The sequence below is a fragment of the Apis mellifera genome, linkage group LG13, assembly GCF_003254395.2.
Source record: "Apis mellifera strain DH4 linkage group LG13, Amel_HAv3.1, whole genome shotgun sequence".
NCBI classification, from domain to species: domain Eukaryota; kingdom Metazoa; phylum Arthropoda; class Insecta; order Hymenoptera; family Apidae; genus Apis; species Apis mellifera.
Genome location: NC_037650.1, coordinates 7,279,208 through 7,292,711, shown reverse-complemented (window position 1 = coordinate 7,292,711; position 13,504 = coordinate 7,279,208). Strand labels below are relative to the sequence as shown.

At 27.9% G+C, this 13,504-nt stretch overlaps 5 protein-coding genes across 7 annotated transcripts in view; 4 read left to right on the top strand and 1 right to left on the bottom strand.

Annotated features, from left to right (window-relative positions):
- Window positions 1-51: 51 nt before the first annotated feature.
- On the top strand, window positions 52-5,650 carry LOC100187599 (uncharacterized). 2 transcript variants are annotated; one of them, XM_016915642.2, is made up of 2 exons: window positions 52-972; window positions 5,500-5,650. In XM_016915642.2, the coding sequence occupies exon 1, from the start codon at window positions 670-672 to the stop codon at window positions 949-951; it is 282 nt and encodes a 93-aa protein (XP_016771131.1). In that variant the 5' UTR covers window positions 52-669; the 3' UTR covers window positions 952-972; window positions 5,500-5,650. The 2 variants fall into 2 exon arrangements, with proteins under 2 accessions (XP_016771131.1, NP_001127805.1); NM_001134333.1 differs by lacking the exon at window positions 5,500-5,650 and having other exon boundaries at window positions 670-951.
- On the bottom strand, window positions 996-5,500 carry LOC724244 (structural maintenance of chromosomes protein 5). The gene is made up of 14 exons (XM_001120037.5): window positions 5,287-5,500; window positions 4,881-5,208; window positions 4,477-4,815; window positions 4,251-4,379; window positions 3,964-4,171; window positions 3,756-3,887; window positions 3,151-3,675; window positions 2,905-3,034; window positions 2,592-2,838; window positions 2,117-2,524; window positions 1,803-2,030; window positions 1,540-1,719; window positions 1,385-1,480; window positions 996-1,297 (listed from the first exon to the last, which is right to left on the bottom strand). Exons 1-14 carry the CDS (start codon window positions 5,337-5,339, stop codon window positions 1,148-1,150), a joined length of 3,153 nt encoding a protein of 1,050 aa, XP_001120037.2. The 5' UTR covers window positions 5,340-5,500; the 3' UTR covers window positions 996-1,147.
- A 613-nt stretch (window positions 5,651-6,263) lies between the features above and the next one.
- Window positions 6,264-8,031, top strand: LOC100577091. Of its 2 annotated transcripts, XM_006562751.3 has the most exons (3): window positions 6,264-7,614; window positions 7,680-7,766; window positions 7,840-8,023. In XM_006562751.3, the coding sequence occupies exons 1-3, from the start codon at window positions 6,580-6,582 to the stop codon at window positions 7,903-7,905; spliced, it is 1,188 nt and encodes a 395-aa protein (XP_006562814.2). In that variant the 5' UTR covers window positions 6,264-6,579; the 3' UTR covers window positions 7,906-8,023. The 2 variants fall into 2 exon arrangements, with proteins under 2 accessions (XP_006562814.2, XP_026300389.1); XM_026444604.1 differs by having other exon boundaries at window positions 7,680-8,031.
- A 46-nt stretch (window positions 8,032-8,077) lies between these two features.
- Window positions 8,078-9,837, top strand: LOC102656830. Its single transcript, XM_026444605.1, has 2 exons — window positions 8,078-9,316; window positions 9,462-9,837. Exons 1-2 carry the CDS (start codon window positions 8,573-8,575, stop codon window positions 9,630-9,632), a joined length of 915 nt encoding a protein of 304 aa, XP_026300390.1. The 5' UTR covers window positions 8,078-8,572; the 3' UTR covers window positions 9,633-9,837.
- A 1,787-nt stretch (window positions 9,838-11,624) lies between these two features.
- Window positions 11,625-13,504, top strand: part of LOC413596 (receptor-type guanylate cyclase gcy-4) — a 28,155-nt gene continuing 26,275 nt past the window's right edge. The window contains exon 1 of the mRNA XM_397038.7: window positions 11,625-12,333. The gene's annotated coding sequence lies outside the window, so the exon portion shown is untranslated. The remainder of the gene's footprint in view (window positions 12,334-13,504) is intronic.

Below are 13,504 nucleotides of genomic sequence, written 5' to 3'. Positions count from 1 at the left end.
CAAGATTATGAATATTTTACGAAAAAAATCAAGAAATATCATGTTACTGACCTATTATTTTATTTTGAATTTTTATAAAAATATAAAACACTACTACGGATAAGATCAAGGTTGTTCATTTCGATCTACTATTAATTATCGATATTTCGATAATTAATCGATGTGGAAACGATATTTTTCACGACTCGATATTTAAAAATACGATTATCGTACAGTTTTAAAAATCGCATCATTTGTTATTCATATATATAAAATTGTTCTTTTTGTTTTCGTGCATCATAAAAAATAATTAAATTGTTTAAGAGTATTATATAGATAAAAATATTGTTTGTGTATGATATATAAAATGTTTTCTCTGAAAAATAAGTAAATTAATAAACGAATATGTGATAATAATGTGATTTTAAAATGAGTGCTTCTTCAAATTCAAACATTAATTAGATTTGAATGAAATTATATAATATTATTAAACATATTCTTTTTTCTATTTTAAAATACACACTTGCAAGAAATTAAAATCATTAGTATAATCAGTGTACATATATGTTCCTTGGAAACCACTATTGAAATAACCATGTACTTAGTAACGATTTTCATATACACGTGATGATATAAAAGTTTAATATTTTTTTTCATTATTGAATTCTTTATTTTGAGAACATATAAAAAATGCGAGGAAAGAATAAAAAGAAAATGGTAAAAAATTATAACAAAAATTTTAAAAAAATGAAAAATAATAAAAACGGCAAAAATAACAACAATGGAAAAAATAAAGAAGCAAAGAAATCAAGAAGGAGTGGAGGAAGAACAAAATTCACCATGGATATTTTCAATGAAGAAGTCATGGAAAATGCTTATTATACTTGTCATAATATTATGGATGTAATAAAGTGCAGAGGTTTCCCTTGGCCTGAAGCTCAAAAGAAGAAGAAAAAGAAGGGGAAGAAATGAATACTGTGAATCTGCAATAAGGTATTGAAAAAAAAATATTTTTCCATTTAAGATTATTTGCATTTCAAATATCGTAGAAAAATTCATAAAAATAACAATAATATAAATTATATTTCTTATATAAATATGTCTATATCATAAGTATCCTGATATTGTATAATACAATATCAATATAACAAAATATTTTATATAATAGTTAATCATTATTTTCAATTTCTTTTTCCATTGTCTTAGTAATGAAATTGCAATATTGTTTTGTATCAAATTCAGTATGATTAATCATAAATGGTCCATTGAATACACAATGTACCGTAACTGTTTCTGAATACTGTAAATCAGGTAACAACTAAATAGAAATAGATATAGAATTATTAATCAGATATTCTTATACTTAGATAATAAATAATTAATAATAATAATATTTAATTAATACCTTTGGTGTAAGTAAAAAATATTGAGAACTATTTGGTCTTCCAGTCATTTTTACAAGCAAATTAAATACTCTTCTTTCATTTACTGCATCCATACCCTATAATAAAATTAAATATAAAAAAAAAAATGATAATTATATAAATTTCATTATAATACCTGATTAATTTCATCCACACAACGGAAAGGCACTCTTGATAATTCTTGAAGTGAAATCATATAAATAGCAGTAGTCACAGCTCTTTCTCCACCACTTTGATGATGTCGCGTCAATTCTTGTAATTGATCAGTATCTCTGAATTTTACTTTAATTTTTAAACCATATTGGTCAAACTCCATCTAAAATTTTATAAATTTTTTATAAGTTTTTAAATAATAAATGTAGTATCTTCCATATTTAATTTTATTTCAAGATAACTCACATTGTTTTCTGGTTGTGCTAAAATAACTTCACCAGCACAACCCATTGCTGAGAAATACATACTAAAATTAGAATTAATTTTTTCAATAGTTTGTGACAAAGGTGTTAACCATTCTTTTCGTAATGTTTCTATACTTTGTGTAATTGTTTCTAATTCATGTGTTTTTCTTTTAATGATATCTTTTAATTGATGTATATCTTGCTCTACTTGCTCATATTCATGTAATACCTGAAAGTAAAATAGTTAATAATTACATCAGTTATTAATTATTTTTTTGATAAATTTATATTTATATGAAATTTTTCAAAGCTCACATTTTCACCATCTATATTATTTCCCATACAGAATACTTTCGCTTGTGCAATGTTCAATTCATTATTAATCTCTTCTATAGTTGGCGGTAATTTATTAAATATTTTATTTATAGCCGCAAATGCATCATCTTGAGGGCTAATACCATCGGTAGTTTCTAGTGCTTCATTATATATTCTTTCAACTTCTTTTCTTAGTGGATGCAGTTCAGAAATAAGTTGTTTTACTTTATCTTCAGCTACTTTAAGTTTTTCTCTCAAATCTTGAGAATCATTTATTTTTACTCTTAAGGATTTATTATGTAATTTTAATCCTAATTCAATTTCTTCACTGATTGTAATGCATTTAAAACAATCTTCTAATTCAGTATTGTATGCCTTATAAATTTTTAATTGTTTATCCATAGTTATCTACAAAATTTATATAAATTTATAGGTTTTTTAATACGAAAAATAATTATTTAATATTTAATAGAACCTTTATTTCATTAGCAGAAGATTCTTGTATTTTCTCAATACTAGTTCGTTCATTTTGCAGATCTACAATTTTTTTTTGTATCATAGATATTCTAGATTTTAAAGTTTGTATTTGTTGGAGATCCTGCTGATATTTGTTTCTGTTAATTCTATATTCATCTAATTCCTTATTTTGTTCATGTATTTGTTCGTCAATTTGTTTAATTTTATTAAATACATTGCTTTTTCTTTCTTTTAATATTCTCAATCTAAAAAAAAAAATTCAATAACAATACATTCAATTTACATTCTTTCATGTAAAATTATTAACAAACTTTTCTTCAATGTTTAATAGTCTTGATTTATCTAATACAATAGATAACATTCCTGTACTCGATACTGGTTGCATTCCAATAGATTTTTCTCCTGTATATTTAGATCTATTTACCGTATACACATTGTTTACTAAAAAATAAAATATCAAATATTATTAATTTTATTTATGCAAAATATTTGTTAACGTTTATTGCTATTTATGCAAAATATCTGTTCCAAGTTTATTTTTATCTTAATTTACTTACCACTAAAATAGTAACGTATACTATTAGGTATATGATCAATGTTATCATCAACTTGATTTGTTCCTACAGGTATATTATTTAAATTATACATAGTTACTAAATATTTCATTATGATACTCGGAGCTTCAATTAATGATACTAGATAATGGGTAAAACCAAATTGTTTAATATGATGTAACGGAATTGACGGATCCATGGAAACATTTCTCATAGGGTCAGAATGTACAACATTTACTTGTAATTTTTGCTCGTCTCTTAAATAATGCAATAACATATTCATATCTCGTTTATTTTCACAGACAAATGCTATCAAATCTCTAAATGGAATAACATTTTCCAAATATTTTGCATATGAAGCATCTTTTACATTTATATTAAGCAATATCGGTTCGTGTACTGTACTAGAAAATTTATTTTGATTTTCTCTCAACCATTGTACTGCTTTATATGTATCAATACTTCTCTCCCTTAGTAATTCTAATCGTTTTGTTTCAATATTAAGAAGTTGTAACTCTGTTTCTTGAGCTGAAAATTTTATTTTATTATTGAAATAATAATAAAATACACATGAAAACAAAATAATAAAAACAAAATAAATAATTCACTTCTAATTTCAAGATTTAAACGTTCTTCTTCTTGTTTTAATCCTGAATCTTTATTTGTTAACATGTTAATTATATTTCTCTTGTTTTCTATATTGGATAATATTTCTTGTCGTTTTTTTATTAAATTTTCTTCTGTAAAACATAACATATTCTAAAAGTGTCATAATATATTAATTTAGATATAAGATACAATTAAAATAAAACAAACCAGATCCAATATCTTTTAACATTAGCAATAAATCATTATCAAGTTTGCTTTTCTGTTGTTGTGCAATATCAATATCATGATCTCGAGCTTCTTCCATTTGAATTCTATGTTTGCACGTATTTTCACAATCTTTAATATTATTATCACAATCTAAAATATCATCCATCATTTTTTTTAATTTTGAATTTTTGATCTTGATTTTATTACTCTAAAATTATAAGAATAAATTATTATTAGATTATATAATTAATTACTATCTTATATCAACTCAAAATATATGATCTTACATGATCTGAAACAGAATTTTGTAATTGTCCAATTTCTGATTTTATTTTTTCTATTGCATCATCAATAGGTTTTATGTCTTCTTCTAATGATGTTACTACAGTTACTGCAGTTTCTTTTTTTTTTCTCAACTGTAATAATTAGCAAAATGTATATAATAATTAATTACAAAATTATTATAAGAAGATTATAATCATAATTATTCCTTTTATAATTTTTTATTTTTACCTTGAGCAATTCTCTACGCTTTTGATCATATAATATCCATGCTTTTTTCTGTTTTAAGCTAATAATTTTCTTCTTTATTAATTTTTTTTCTTTTATACTACTAACACTTTCTTTTAAACCTTCATATATTTGAGATTTTTCTTCTAACATTTTCTTCTTACTTTCAATCTGTTTTTCTAAATCTTTATGATCTATTCTATATTGTATTAAGTTTTTATGATGTTCTAATATTATGGGATCACCAACTGATCTTTCTGTATTTTCTAATAATTCTTGTGCATTCATTTTTGAAAAATCTTGTACTTTATCTTGTGGGAGAAATTGACAGAGATTATCAACCTGAAATTCAAAATAAATTAGAAATAATGAAAATATTAATTTAAGTAAAAATCTTTTTTAAGTACTTGAATGTTAAAAGTTTTTATTAATTCTTGTATTTCTTTGATATTTGATGGTCTTTCATCAAGGAACCATAAAGATTTCCCACTTATATTAAATATTCTTTGAATAATAATATCATTCTTTTTGCCATTTTTGAGGTGAATTTCAACTTTTGCTTCTTCACATCCTCTTTTTACATAATCAGCAACATGAATGGCACGACCAATGGTACTAGGTTTACCTCCTAATCCAAGTACAATAGCACAAACAATTGTTGATTTACCAGTACCATTAGGACCAATAATAACATTCAAATTTCTCCCAGGTTTTATACAAACTTTATTATAAGTTCTGTAAAAATATAAGAAATTTTTTACATTTACCTTTCTTATTAGAATTAAAAACTAAAAAAAATTAATTGATACTTACACAAAATTTTCTAAATAAATATAGGTAATTATACCTTTATCCATATTATTCATAATGCCACTTTAAATAAGTTAAATTAATTCATTGATGAGAAACAATTATTTATATAATAATCATCATTAAATGTTTATTATAATATTGAAATAATACAATTGCTAAATATAAATAAAATTAAAATGAAGAATTTTACTAATTTATTTATTTGTACTTTAGATTATACGATCCATTTTATATGGATGGATAGCATTCACATAACCTATACAAAACAAATGCACTCCGTTTCAAGAAATATAGTATATATTTATATAGTGTGGCTATATTTAAAGACTATGTGAATTATTTAAAAATAAGTAAATTATATATAAAAATTTATTTAAAATATTAAAAAAAATATGTATATTTTTTGTTTAAATTTATAATGATTAATATATTATGCAATAATTTTATAAAATTATAATAGATATGAATAGAATTATAAAATTATCATGTTGTAATTATGTTATAATCATTGTGTATATGTAATTATTTTAATTATGTTATAACTAATTTTATTAAATTTATTATTTATTAATTAAAATATATAGTTTTTTTTATTATTAGTTTATATCAATAATATTTATTTAATATTTAATAAAAAATTTATTGTTTGAAATCATATAATTTTTTCTATAATAAAAAAAAACTGCTGATAAAAAACATTATATCTAATAACAACAACATAAGCACAGGAAGTTAAAAGATAAAATAAACGACGTACATATAGAGCAATGACGTCAAAAGATACGTTCTTAATTGAGAAAATAACGATAACGTGTAATTTAAATGAATTTTTTTACTCTTATTGTATTTTTCACAAATAATAAAAATATTATTATATAATTTGTCAATAATTGTATATTTAATAATTAAAGTTTTGCATCAAATATAAATTTCTAGAGGAGAGAAATGGATAAATAAATTTCATCGATTTAATCAAGATAATGTTCTTATTATTGCATTTTTTATATTTTTTCTAATGTTACGAAATTAATTTTCGCTAATGGATTTCACTTTCTTTCACTTTATTCTATGAACTGTTCGAATTAGATTAAAAATGATTAAATTCTCTTATCGCATAATAAACTGACATTCATAATTTTCTCACAATGCGAAATTTCTTTTAGTGTAGAATACGATCTCGAAAGAGAATGTAATTTCCCTTCTTCAATGCAAAATAAAGTTTTGTTTTTTCAAAGTGAAATTTCGTGGAAAATTACTTAAAATTTGTGATATTGTTTAATTTAAACTCTTCAAATGATTGATCGATTAAAGTGTAATGGAAAACGAGTTAAAAATTGTAAAAAACAATCATCGGCTCTATGTTTTGGAAATTATGCATCATTAATATATTACATTGCATTCATTAATCGTTTCATGGGTTTTTTACCTTACAAACTCGAATCGTCGAAATTTATGTACTCGAAATTACACTCTGTTTTTTCTACAATTATAATTATCATTTATTTATTTTTCGCAATTTTCTCCTTATATGAAATTAACTTTTATGCTATAATGGATGACAGGATACCTGATATATTGCATTGTAATTCTATTGCGTTATTTGGTTCTGCAATATTCATTTGTAGTTATGCCTCAAATCGATCAACACTTCAGGCGATTCAACGTGTTCAATATGTTTCTCACGCACTATCTGCAGAAATTTTTAATAAATTGATCAAAACACTTCTTATAAAAGATTTATTATTCTTTATGCCATTAGGAATTTTTATACTGTACGTAATAGACAATCATGATTTTAAGATTTTTTTTTTTATTTGTTGGTATTCATTTTTTGGACTTCTCGTAATAAGTACTTTATACTTGAACAATATATATATATTAAATGCCTGTTTCAAATTTATAAATAATTCTTTAATAAAAATTAAGGAAATTCTAATCAACGATGAGCCTCATCTTCTCAGAAGAGAGTATCATATGAAAAAAAATCCCATTTTGCTTATGGAATTGAGGATTCTTAAGAAACAATATATGGAATTGATAGAAGCTGTTCATTTATTAAATCATTCATATAGCTTGAAAAATGAAATGATATTATTAATGTTATTCTTCGATATTACATTCAACTTATACTTTTACCTAGTAGTATACAATACAGAAGTAGGCAAGATTACAAAGATAAACAGTACTCTTGGATTTGCAATTTTCTATATTGTATATATTGTTATTTCTATTTCAATGATTGAAATTATTAGAGTCCAAATGAAAAAAATTGGCTCAAATATTCATAAAATTCTCGTGCACACTTTTGACGATCAAATTATAACGGAGGTAAGATCATTTGATTTGCATTATATAGATTTTAATGGACGGATTCATCGATTTGATAATTTTAGTTGGAGTTATTTTCTTTAGAAGTGCTGCAAAAAGACAATAGATTTATAATGTTTGGGCTTGAAATGGACTTGACTCTTGTGACGGACGTAAGTAAAGAGAAAATTTTATCGAGGAAATCGATCAATTTTTTTTCTCCATCAATTCTATTTTATTTTATAGATGACGTGCAAAATTACTACCTTTTTATTAATGTTGATACAATTTTTGTTTGTTCCACCTTGTTAAAGATTAATTTCGATCAATTACGTTAATGTGTATTTGACAAATAGTTGATTTGGATGAAAAACTAATTAAATAAAAAAATTAAGTAGATAAAAAAATTTAGTTTTTTTGTAATAAAATTATGTTATTCCCAATTATATTAAAAGCATTTCCATTTTACGAAAAATAATCAATTTTCTATTATATATTTATCATTTTCATTATTGAAATGCATTTTTTCTTACTTTGATGATCGAATATCATTATCCTAAGTGCTTGATCTTAAAAACGATAGTTGTTGAGTGAGGAATACTAGTCCATTTACATGAATAGGTAACATTTTACACGTTTTAAATTTAATATTTTCAAAATCTAATTCACGATTTGACATTTGACAATAGTACTATTTGAATAAATAATGTGGCTGGAAAAATTGAAAAAACATAAAATATGGAAAATATTTAAAGTGACAGATTTTAATTCATTGATGTTTCCTTGTTTCTTCATATGCGGAATAATTGGATATTTTCCTTATAAATGGAGACGTCCGGTATATTTATTTTCGAAAACTCGTTTCGTTATTAGTACATTTATACTGTTGCTTTCCATTTTTATATGGTTTAACTTGTTTTACCAACTGAATTTTACTGATATAATAAAAAAAAACACAACAGAAGTAATTCATGAAAACATGTACGCGCTTTTGATCGGAATTGGTATTATAACGATGCACATTTTATCCGGTACACGATTGTGCATGATTCAAAACTTATTAAAGATATCTTCCATATTATCTGAAAAAGATTTCAACGATTTAGCGAAACGGATTCACAAAAAGGATATTCTTGGTTTCTTATTCATCCTTATTCATTTACCAAATTGTTCAAAGAGCGATATCCACGTGACTCTACGAAACGTTACGCATTTGTACATATTATTCATTAATTTTTCAGTAGATATGCTTTACATAAACTGTATCTGGGTGTTAAAAGTTTGTTTTAAAAAATTGAATAAATCTATTCATGAATTGAAAAAGTTTCGATCGGGCAATGATCTACGAGTAGAGACAATTGTGCAGCAAAAAAATTCTTTGTTGCTAATAAAATTAAAGCATTTAGAGGAAAAACATTTAGAAATCAGCGATGTCGTTCAATTGGTGAACGATACATTTATAATACATATTATAGTTCTGGTTATCACAACGTTTACCACAATCACTTTCAATCTGTATTTCTTCTTACTCAAAATGTATTCACCTAAAACTGAAAACATTAAGTTCTGGTTCATACCGAATCTTGCCCCGGCTCTTTTTTTTTTTATTAAATTTGCCATGATAATTTGGATCTGCGAGTCGACGACGAACGAGGCAAAGAAGATTAAATGGACCCTTTATGACGCTTTCAGCGATTCGACTGATCCAATGGTGAGACGCGAGGTAAGAATTTATCTATTGATCTATTATCAAGATCAATTATAATATCGACATCTAAGTAAAGATCTAAGACTACTTCTAAGAAACAATATTTATTTCTCTTAAATGATGTTTTTATTATTAAATTGTATTAATCATAAAATTACAGGTACACCTTTTTTCTTTGCAAATAATGCACAGGAACAACAAATTCACAGCAAAAACGTTCGATATGAACAGCGTGCTGTTGGGACAGGTAATATCATTCATAAAAGATCAATTTATTGAGCACAATATCAAAATCATCACGTATTTTTGTAGATTACGAAGGGAGTTCTAATATACATTTTGATTTTGTTTCAATTTTTATTAAACTATCGTCTGTGTTCTTAATCGAAAGAGCAACATGTTCAAAATATGTGCGTTCTCTTCATCGATTCTTTGGCAATTTTCTCAGATACAAAAATACTGTTATTTGTAATAATTTTTAAATTTGCACTGAATTAATTATATGTATTTATAAACAATAATATGCATACATATAATGTCAATAAATTTATCGATATGAATTAGAAATATTTTTTTGAATAAACTAATTGAGAATTTCTTTTCCTTAAACATTTCATATTTATCGAGCACTATAATTAAAACTTAATCTTTTTAAATTCTCAGAATTGGAAATATAATGGATAATCATTATGGAAACGATAAAAATATTTCAGAGATATCAAAGTATCAATATGAACATATTTAATGATGCAATCTAAATATATCTAAATTTATTTTTCATGATTCTGACAATGGATCGTTTGTACAAATGTAAGTTTCACTCATTCACTCGTCCAATTTTGAGCAAATCATCATTTATTGTTGCAACAAAATGATCGATAGTTGCACTCTCACTGTGATTACAATCTATAGAAATTAGAATTAATTTTCTTTCGTTTCTTTCAATTCTATTCTACAGAATAAATAATTATAATTGTACATTTTATTTCATTTCGTTGTTTTTCATTTTGCAACCGTGCGTGCAAATGTTAAAATATCTTGTTTTCGTGGTCGAGGTTCATGGCGCGGATGATTCCAATTTTAATCATCAACAAGAGAACAAGGAACGCGGTGATTTCTCGAAGGAGAAATCAGAAATGTCATTCTTATTTGTTATATGGGGTGGAGTCGAATCAATCTATTCTTCTCAAGGTTAATGTCGAGATCAAAGATAATGCACAGAGAGGTAGTAAGAGTTATTTTCTGTTAAACACTATCGTACGACATTAATACCGCGAAATATGTTTGTAATGATAATTCAACGTTGTTATTCTATTCTAAGAATTCTCGCTTCTCGAGTTAAACAAATCACCCGAGCGTACCTCTTTTTATAAAATGCACAACAAAAATATTGGATCTGCCAAGAAATAAAATTTTCATATTTTCTCTACTTAGATATTATCATTAAATTCGCGGTATAATAGAAAGTTTTGTGAAAAAAATACTTTGAAAATCTACTTTGTTTTTTTTATAAGATATTTAAACGCTTTGTAAGATTTTGATATTGAAGATCGTTGAATGAAACGAAGATAAAGTGATCGAAAAAAATATTTTTCAAAGTCGTTTAATTCATGCCTTTAGACGTTAGAAATGAAGGGAATTAGAAAAGTATTCGAGAATTGTAATTTGCTTAATAACGAACGAGATATATCTACGCATACCGGTATAACGCGGATTCATTCTCTGTTTATTTTCCAATCGTTTCAGCTCCACCCTTTCACCCGGATCGAACAACATAAGTTGAGCAAACAACACGTGATGACTCTTCAAATTTGCCATTCCATATTCTTTACCACTCGTTATGAAAACAATCGATGAAACGCAAAAAAAACGCGCCTTCCCTCGATTCTTCATCATCAACTTTCATAAATCATCACCGGCTAAAGATAAATGCATTAGCTTGGCCAAACACTTTCACCCATCAACAATAACTACGCAAAAAAGTTTGCCAATATTCCCGAGTAAACTCTCAACGCGATTCCTCCGATATATCAATGTCAAACGTTGTTTCCGGAAACCACGTGTCGCCACCGTCACCGTTGAAAAACATCTAAACATCTCGAAAACGAGGAGACGGGAGGGGTGGGGGGTAAATGAGGCACGACCCTTTACGAAACGAATTGAACCCCTGATTAAGCCAATCGGCCTTTTAAACGATCAAGTTCTTCGTTCTTTTGTCTAATTCTGGCGGTAAACAAGCGGCCGATTTGTCGTGTAGGCGATCACGCGACTGCGCGAGTCATCGCGCGCTCCGAGGCGCCGTCATTTATGACCGACACGCAGTTGTTCAGTATTGCGCCAACAGTCGCGCCGTGAACGTGCGCGTGGGATGTCGTTGCTTCTCCCGATGCGCCGAGTGTTGCTTTATCAGTTAATCGAACGCGGCAAATCGACGTTGTTCGATTAAAACACTCTCGTCACACGTGTCAACAAATGTCTACGTCGCGATATCCAAGTTACACCATAAATATTACTCGAGGTTAAATTTGGAAAGAGAGGGGGGGGGGGGATTTTAAGGGGTATATCGATAAATTTTCCATCCCCCTCGGGGATTATATCGTTCCTCGAAATCCTCGAATCGTGCGAAAGACACGGTCATAGACGAGCAGTGTAGTTTTATGTAATGTGTGACCTAGAAAAAGCACTACTGACCGGTTCTGGAGCGATTAGATAAGAGGGGAATACAGAAAAGCTGGAATTGTACGGTGTTGGTGTACGAAGTACCGCGAAACGGGCTGGGAAATCTGACGTTTCATTGATACGTATATACAAGCCTCTATTATGCGATGTACATTCCATTTGCACGAGGTGAATAAAGTATATAAATACATATACACACACATATATATATATATAAATAACGGATATATATATATATACATATATATATAACGGTTCCACGCGCGTTAACGCGGCACAATGTGTTTTTAACCGTTTGATGGGATTCCTCGAGCAAGGCTTAAATCGTGGACAAGGAGTTTCTACGTGATGAAGTAAGTACGATCGATTTAATTCGTTCAAAATATAGAATTACTCGTCCGTTTTAAAGTTGCGGGTCGTTTATATCGGAAACTATATCTTACGATAGATTTAAGCGAATGAAAGATAATTCTGTATTTATAGAACTGACACTCCGGATTCATTGTTCGAGGATGAAAAGTTAACGAGAATTTATGGCTCGCGAATTAGTCTATTAGACGACGGTTCTTAATCATCGAACGACAACTTCTCGCCCCTTCCTCTTGGATTCTCGTGGATTTCATCCACGTTCATTTTCGTTGCGCAAACCGATTGTGTGTTTATTCCCTCTAACTTCTTTCAGCCGTAAACGGAACAAGTTCAGGCGGATTGCAAAACAGAGCGTTATCATAACACGAATTCCATCCGTTTCGCGGATGATCGATAAGATTTCGCGCGAACAACAAGCCGATGAACAATGCGCCTCGCTTTGTTTCTTCCACACCTCGTTCGAGACAAAGATGTTTTGAAAGTTAGCGCGAATCGTCTCTATCGTCTCTCGCGCGAGCAAATATTTTCGTCCATTACCCATGACGCGGTAGAATCCACGGAGATAGACCGTGGATTCCAACTTTGTGTTTCCATCTTTTTCTTTCTTTTTTTTTTTTTTTCTCGCGGAACACTTTTTATATCTATGTATCTCTAAATCTCGGTTCAAAGCTCATCTCTCTATTATGAAAATACAATTAACTCCCCGGTTCTCAGGAAATCGTTGGTGGAATAATAAGAAAGGGAAAAAAAAGAAGAAGAAGAAGAAGAAGAGAAACGTGAGAACGGAATAAATTGTAAATAGCAATTAAGGATGGAAAGAGAGGAAAAGAATCGTTTCACGGTTACGCTTTCACATTGGATTCGACAGCAGCGGCTCGTTTAACCGTAAAAATAAGCCGTATTTTTGACGACTTCCTCCTAACGGGGAATGGATTGGACTCGTTGCGCCGCGGATAAAATTCGTCTGGTCGAATCGGTCATTACTTTTTCTTGCCTTCTATCAATCTCGCGACCTTGCCACCACTGTCCCTCCCCTCTTCTTTCACGAGGTGGTTTCTCGGCCGGCTACTTGGGAAACAACCGACCTTGCCTGTGATAGTCATTGTCACGGTGCACCGCTACGATACGAATCGAGTTGTAATAGTGCATTGAATG

Coding starts and splice junctions, on each gene's coding strand:
- LOC100187599 (XM_016915642.2), top strand. CDS start 670: ATGCGAGGAAAGAATAAAAAGAAAATGGTAAAAAATTATAACAAAAAT.
- LOC100577091 (XM_026444604.1), top strand. CDS start 6,580: ATGATTGATCGATTAAAGTGTAATGGAAAACGAGTTAAAAATTGTAAA. Junction 7,615..7,679: donor ACGATCAAATTATAACGGAG/GTAAGATCATTT, acceptor TGATAATTTTAG/TTGGAGTTATTTTCTTTAGA.
- LOC724244 (XM_001120037.5), bottom strand. CDS start 5,339: ATGAATAATATGGATAAAGGTATAATTACCTATATTTATTTAGAAAAT. Junction 5,209..5,286: donor ATTTATTTAGAAAATTTTGT/GTAAGTATCAAT, acceptor ATATTTTTACAG/AACTTATAATAAAGTTTGTA. Junction 4,380..4,476: donor AGCGTAGAGAATTGCTCAAG/GTAAAAATAAAA, acceptor TAATTATTACAG/TTGAGAAAAAAAAAAGAAAC.
- LOC102656830 (XM_026444605.1), top strand. CDS start 8,573: ATGTACGCGCTTTTGATCGGAATTGGTATTATAACGATGCACATTTTA. Junction 9,317..9,461: donor ATCCAATGGTGAGACGCGAG/GTAAGAATTTAT, acceptor ATAAAATTACAG/GTACACCTTTTTTCTTTGCA.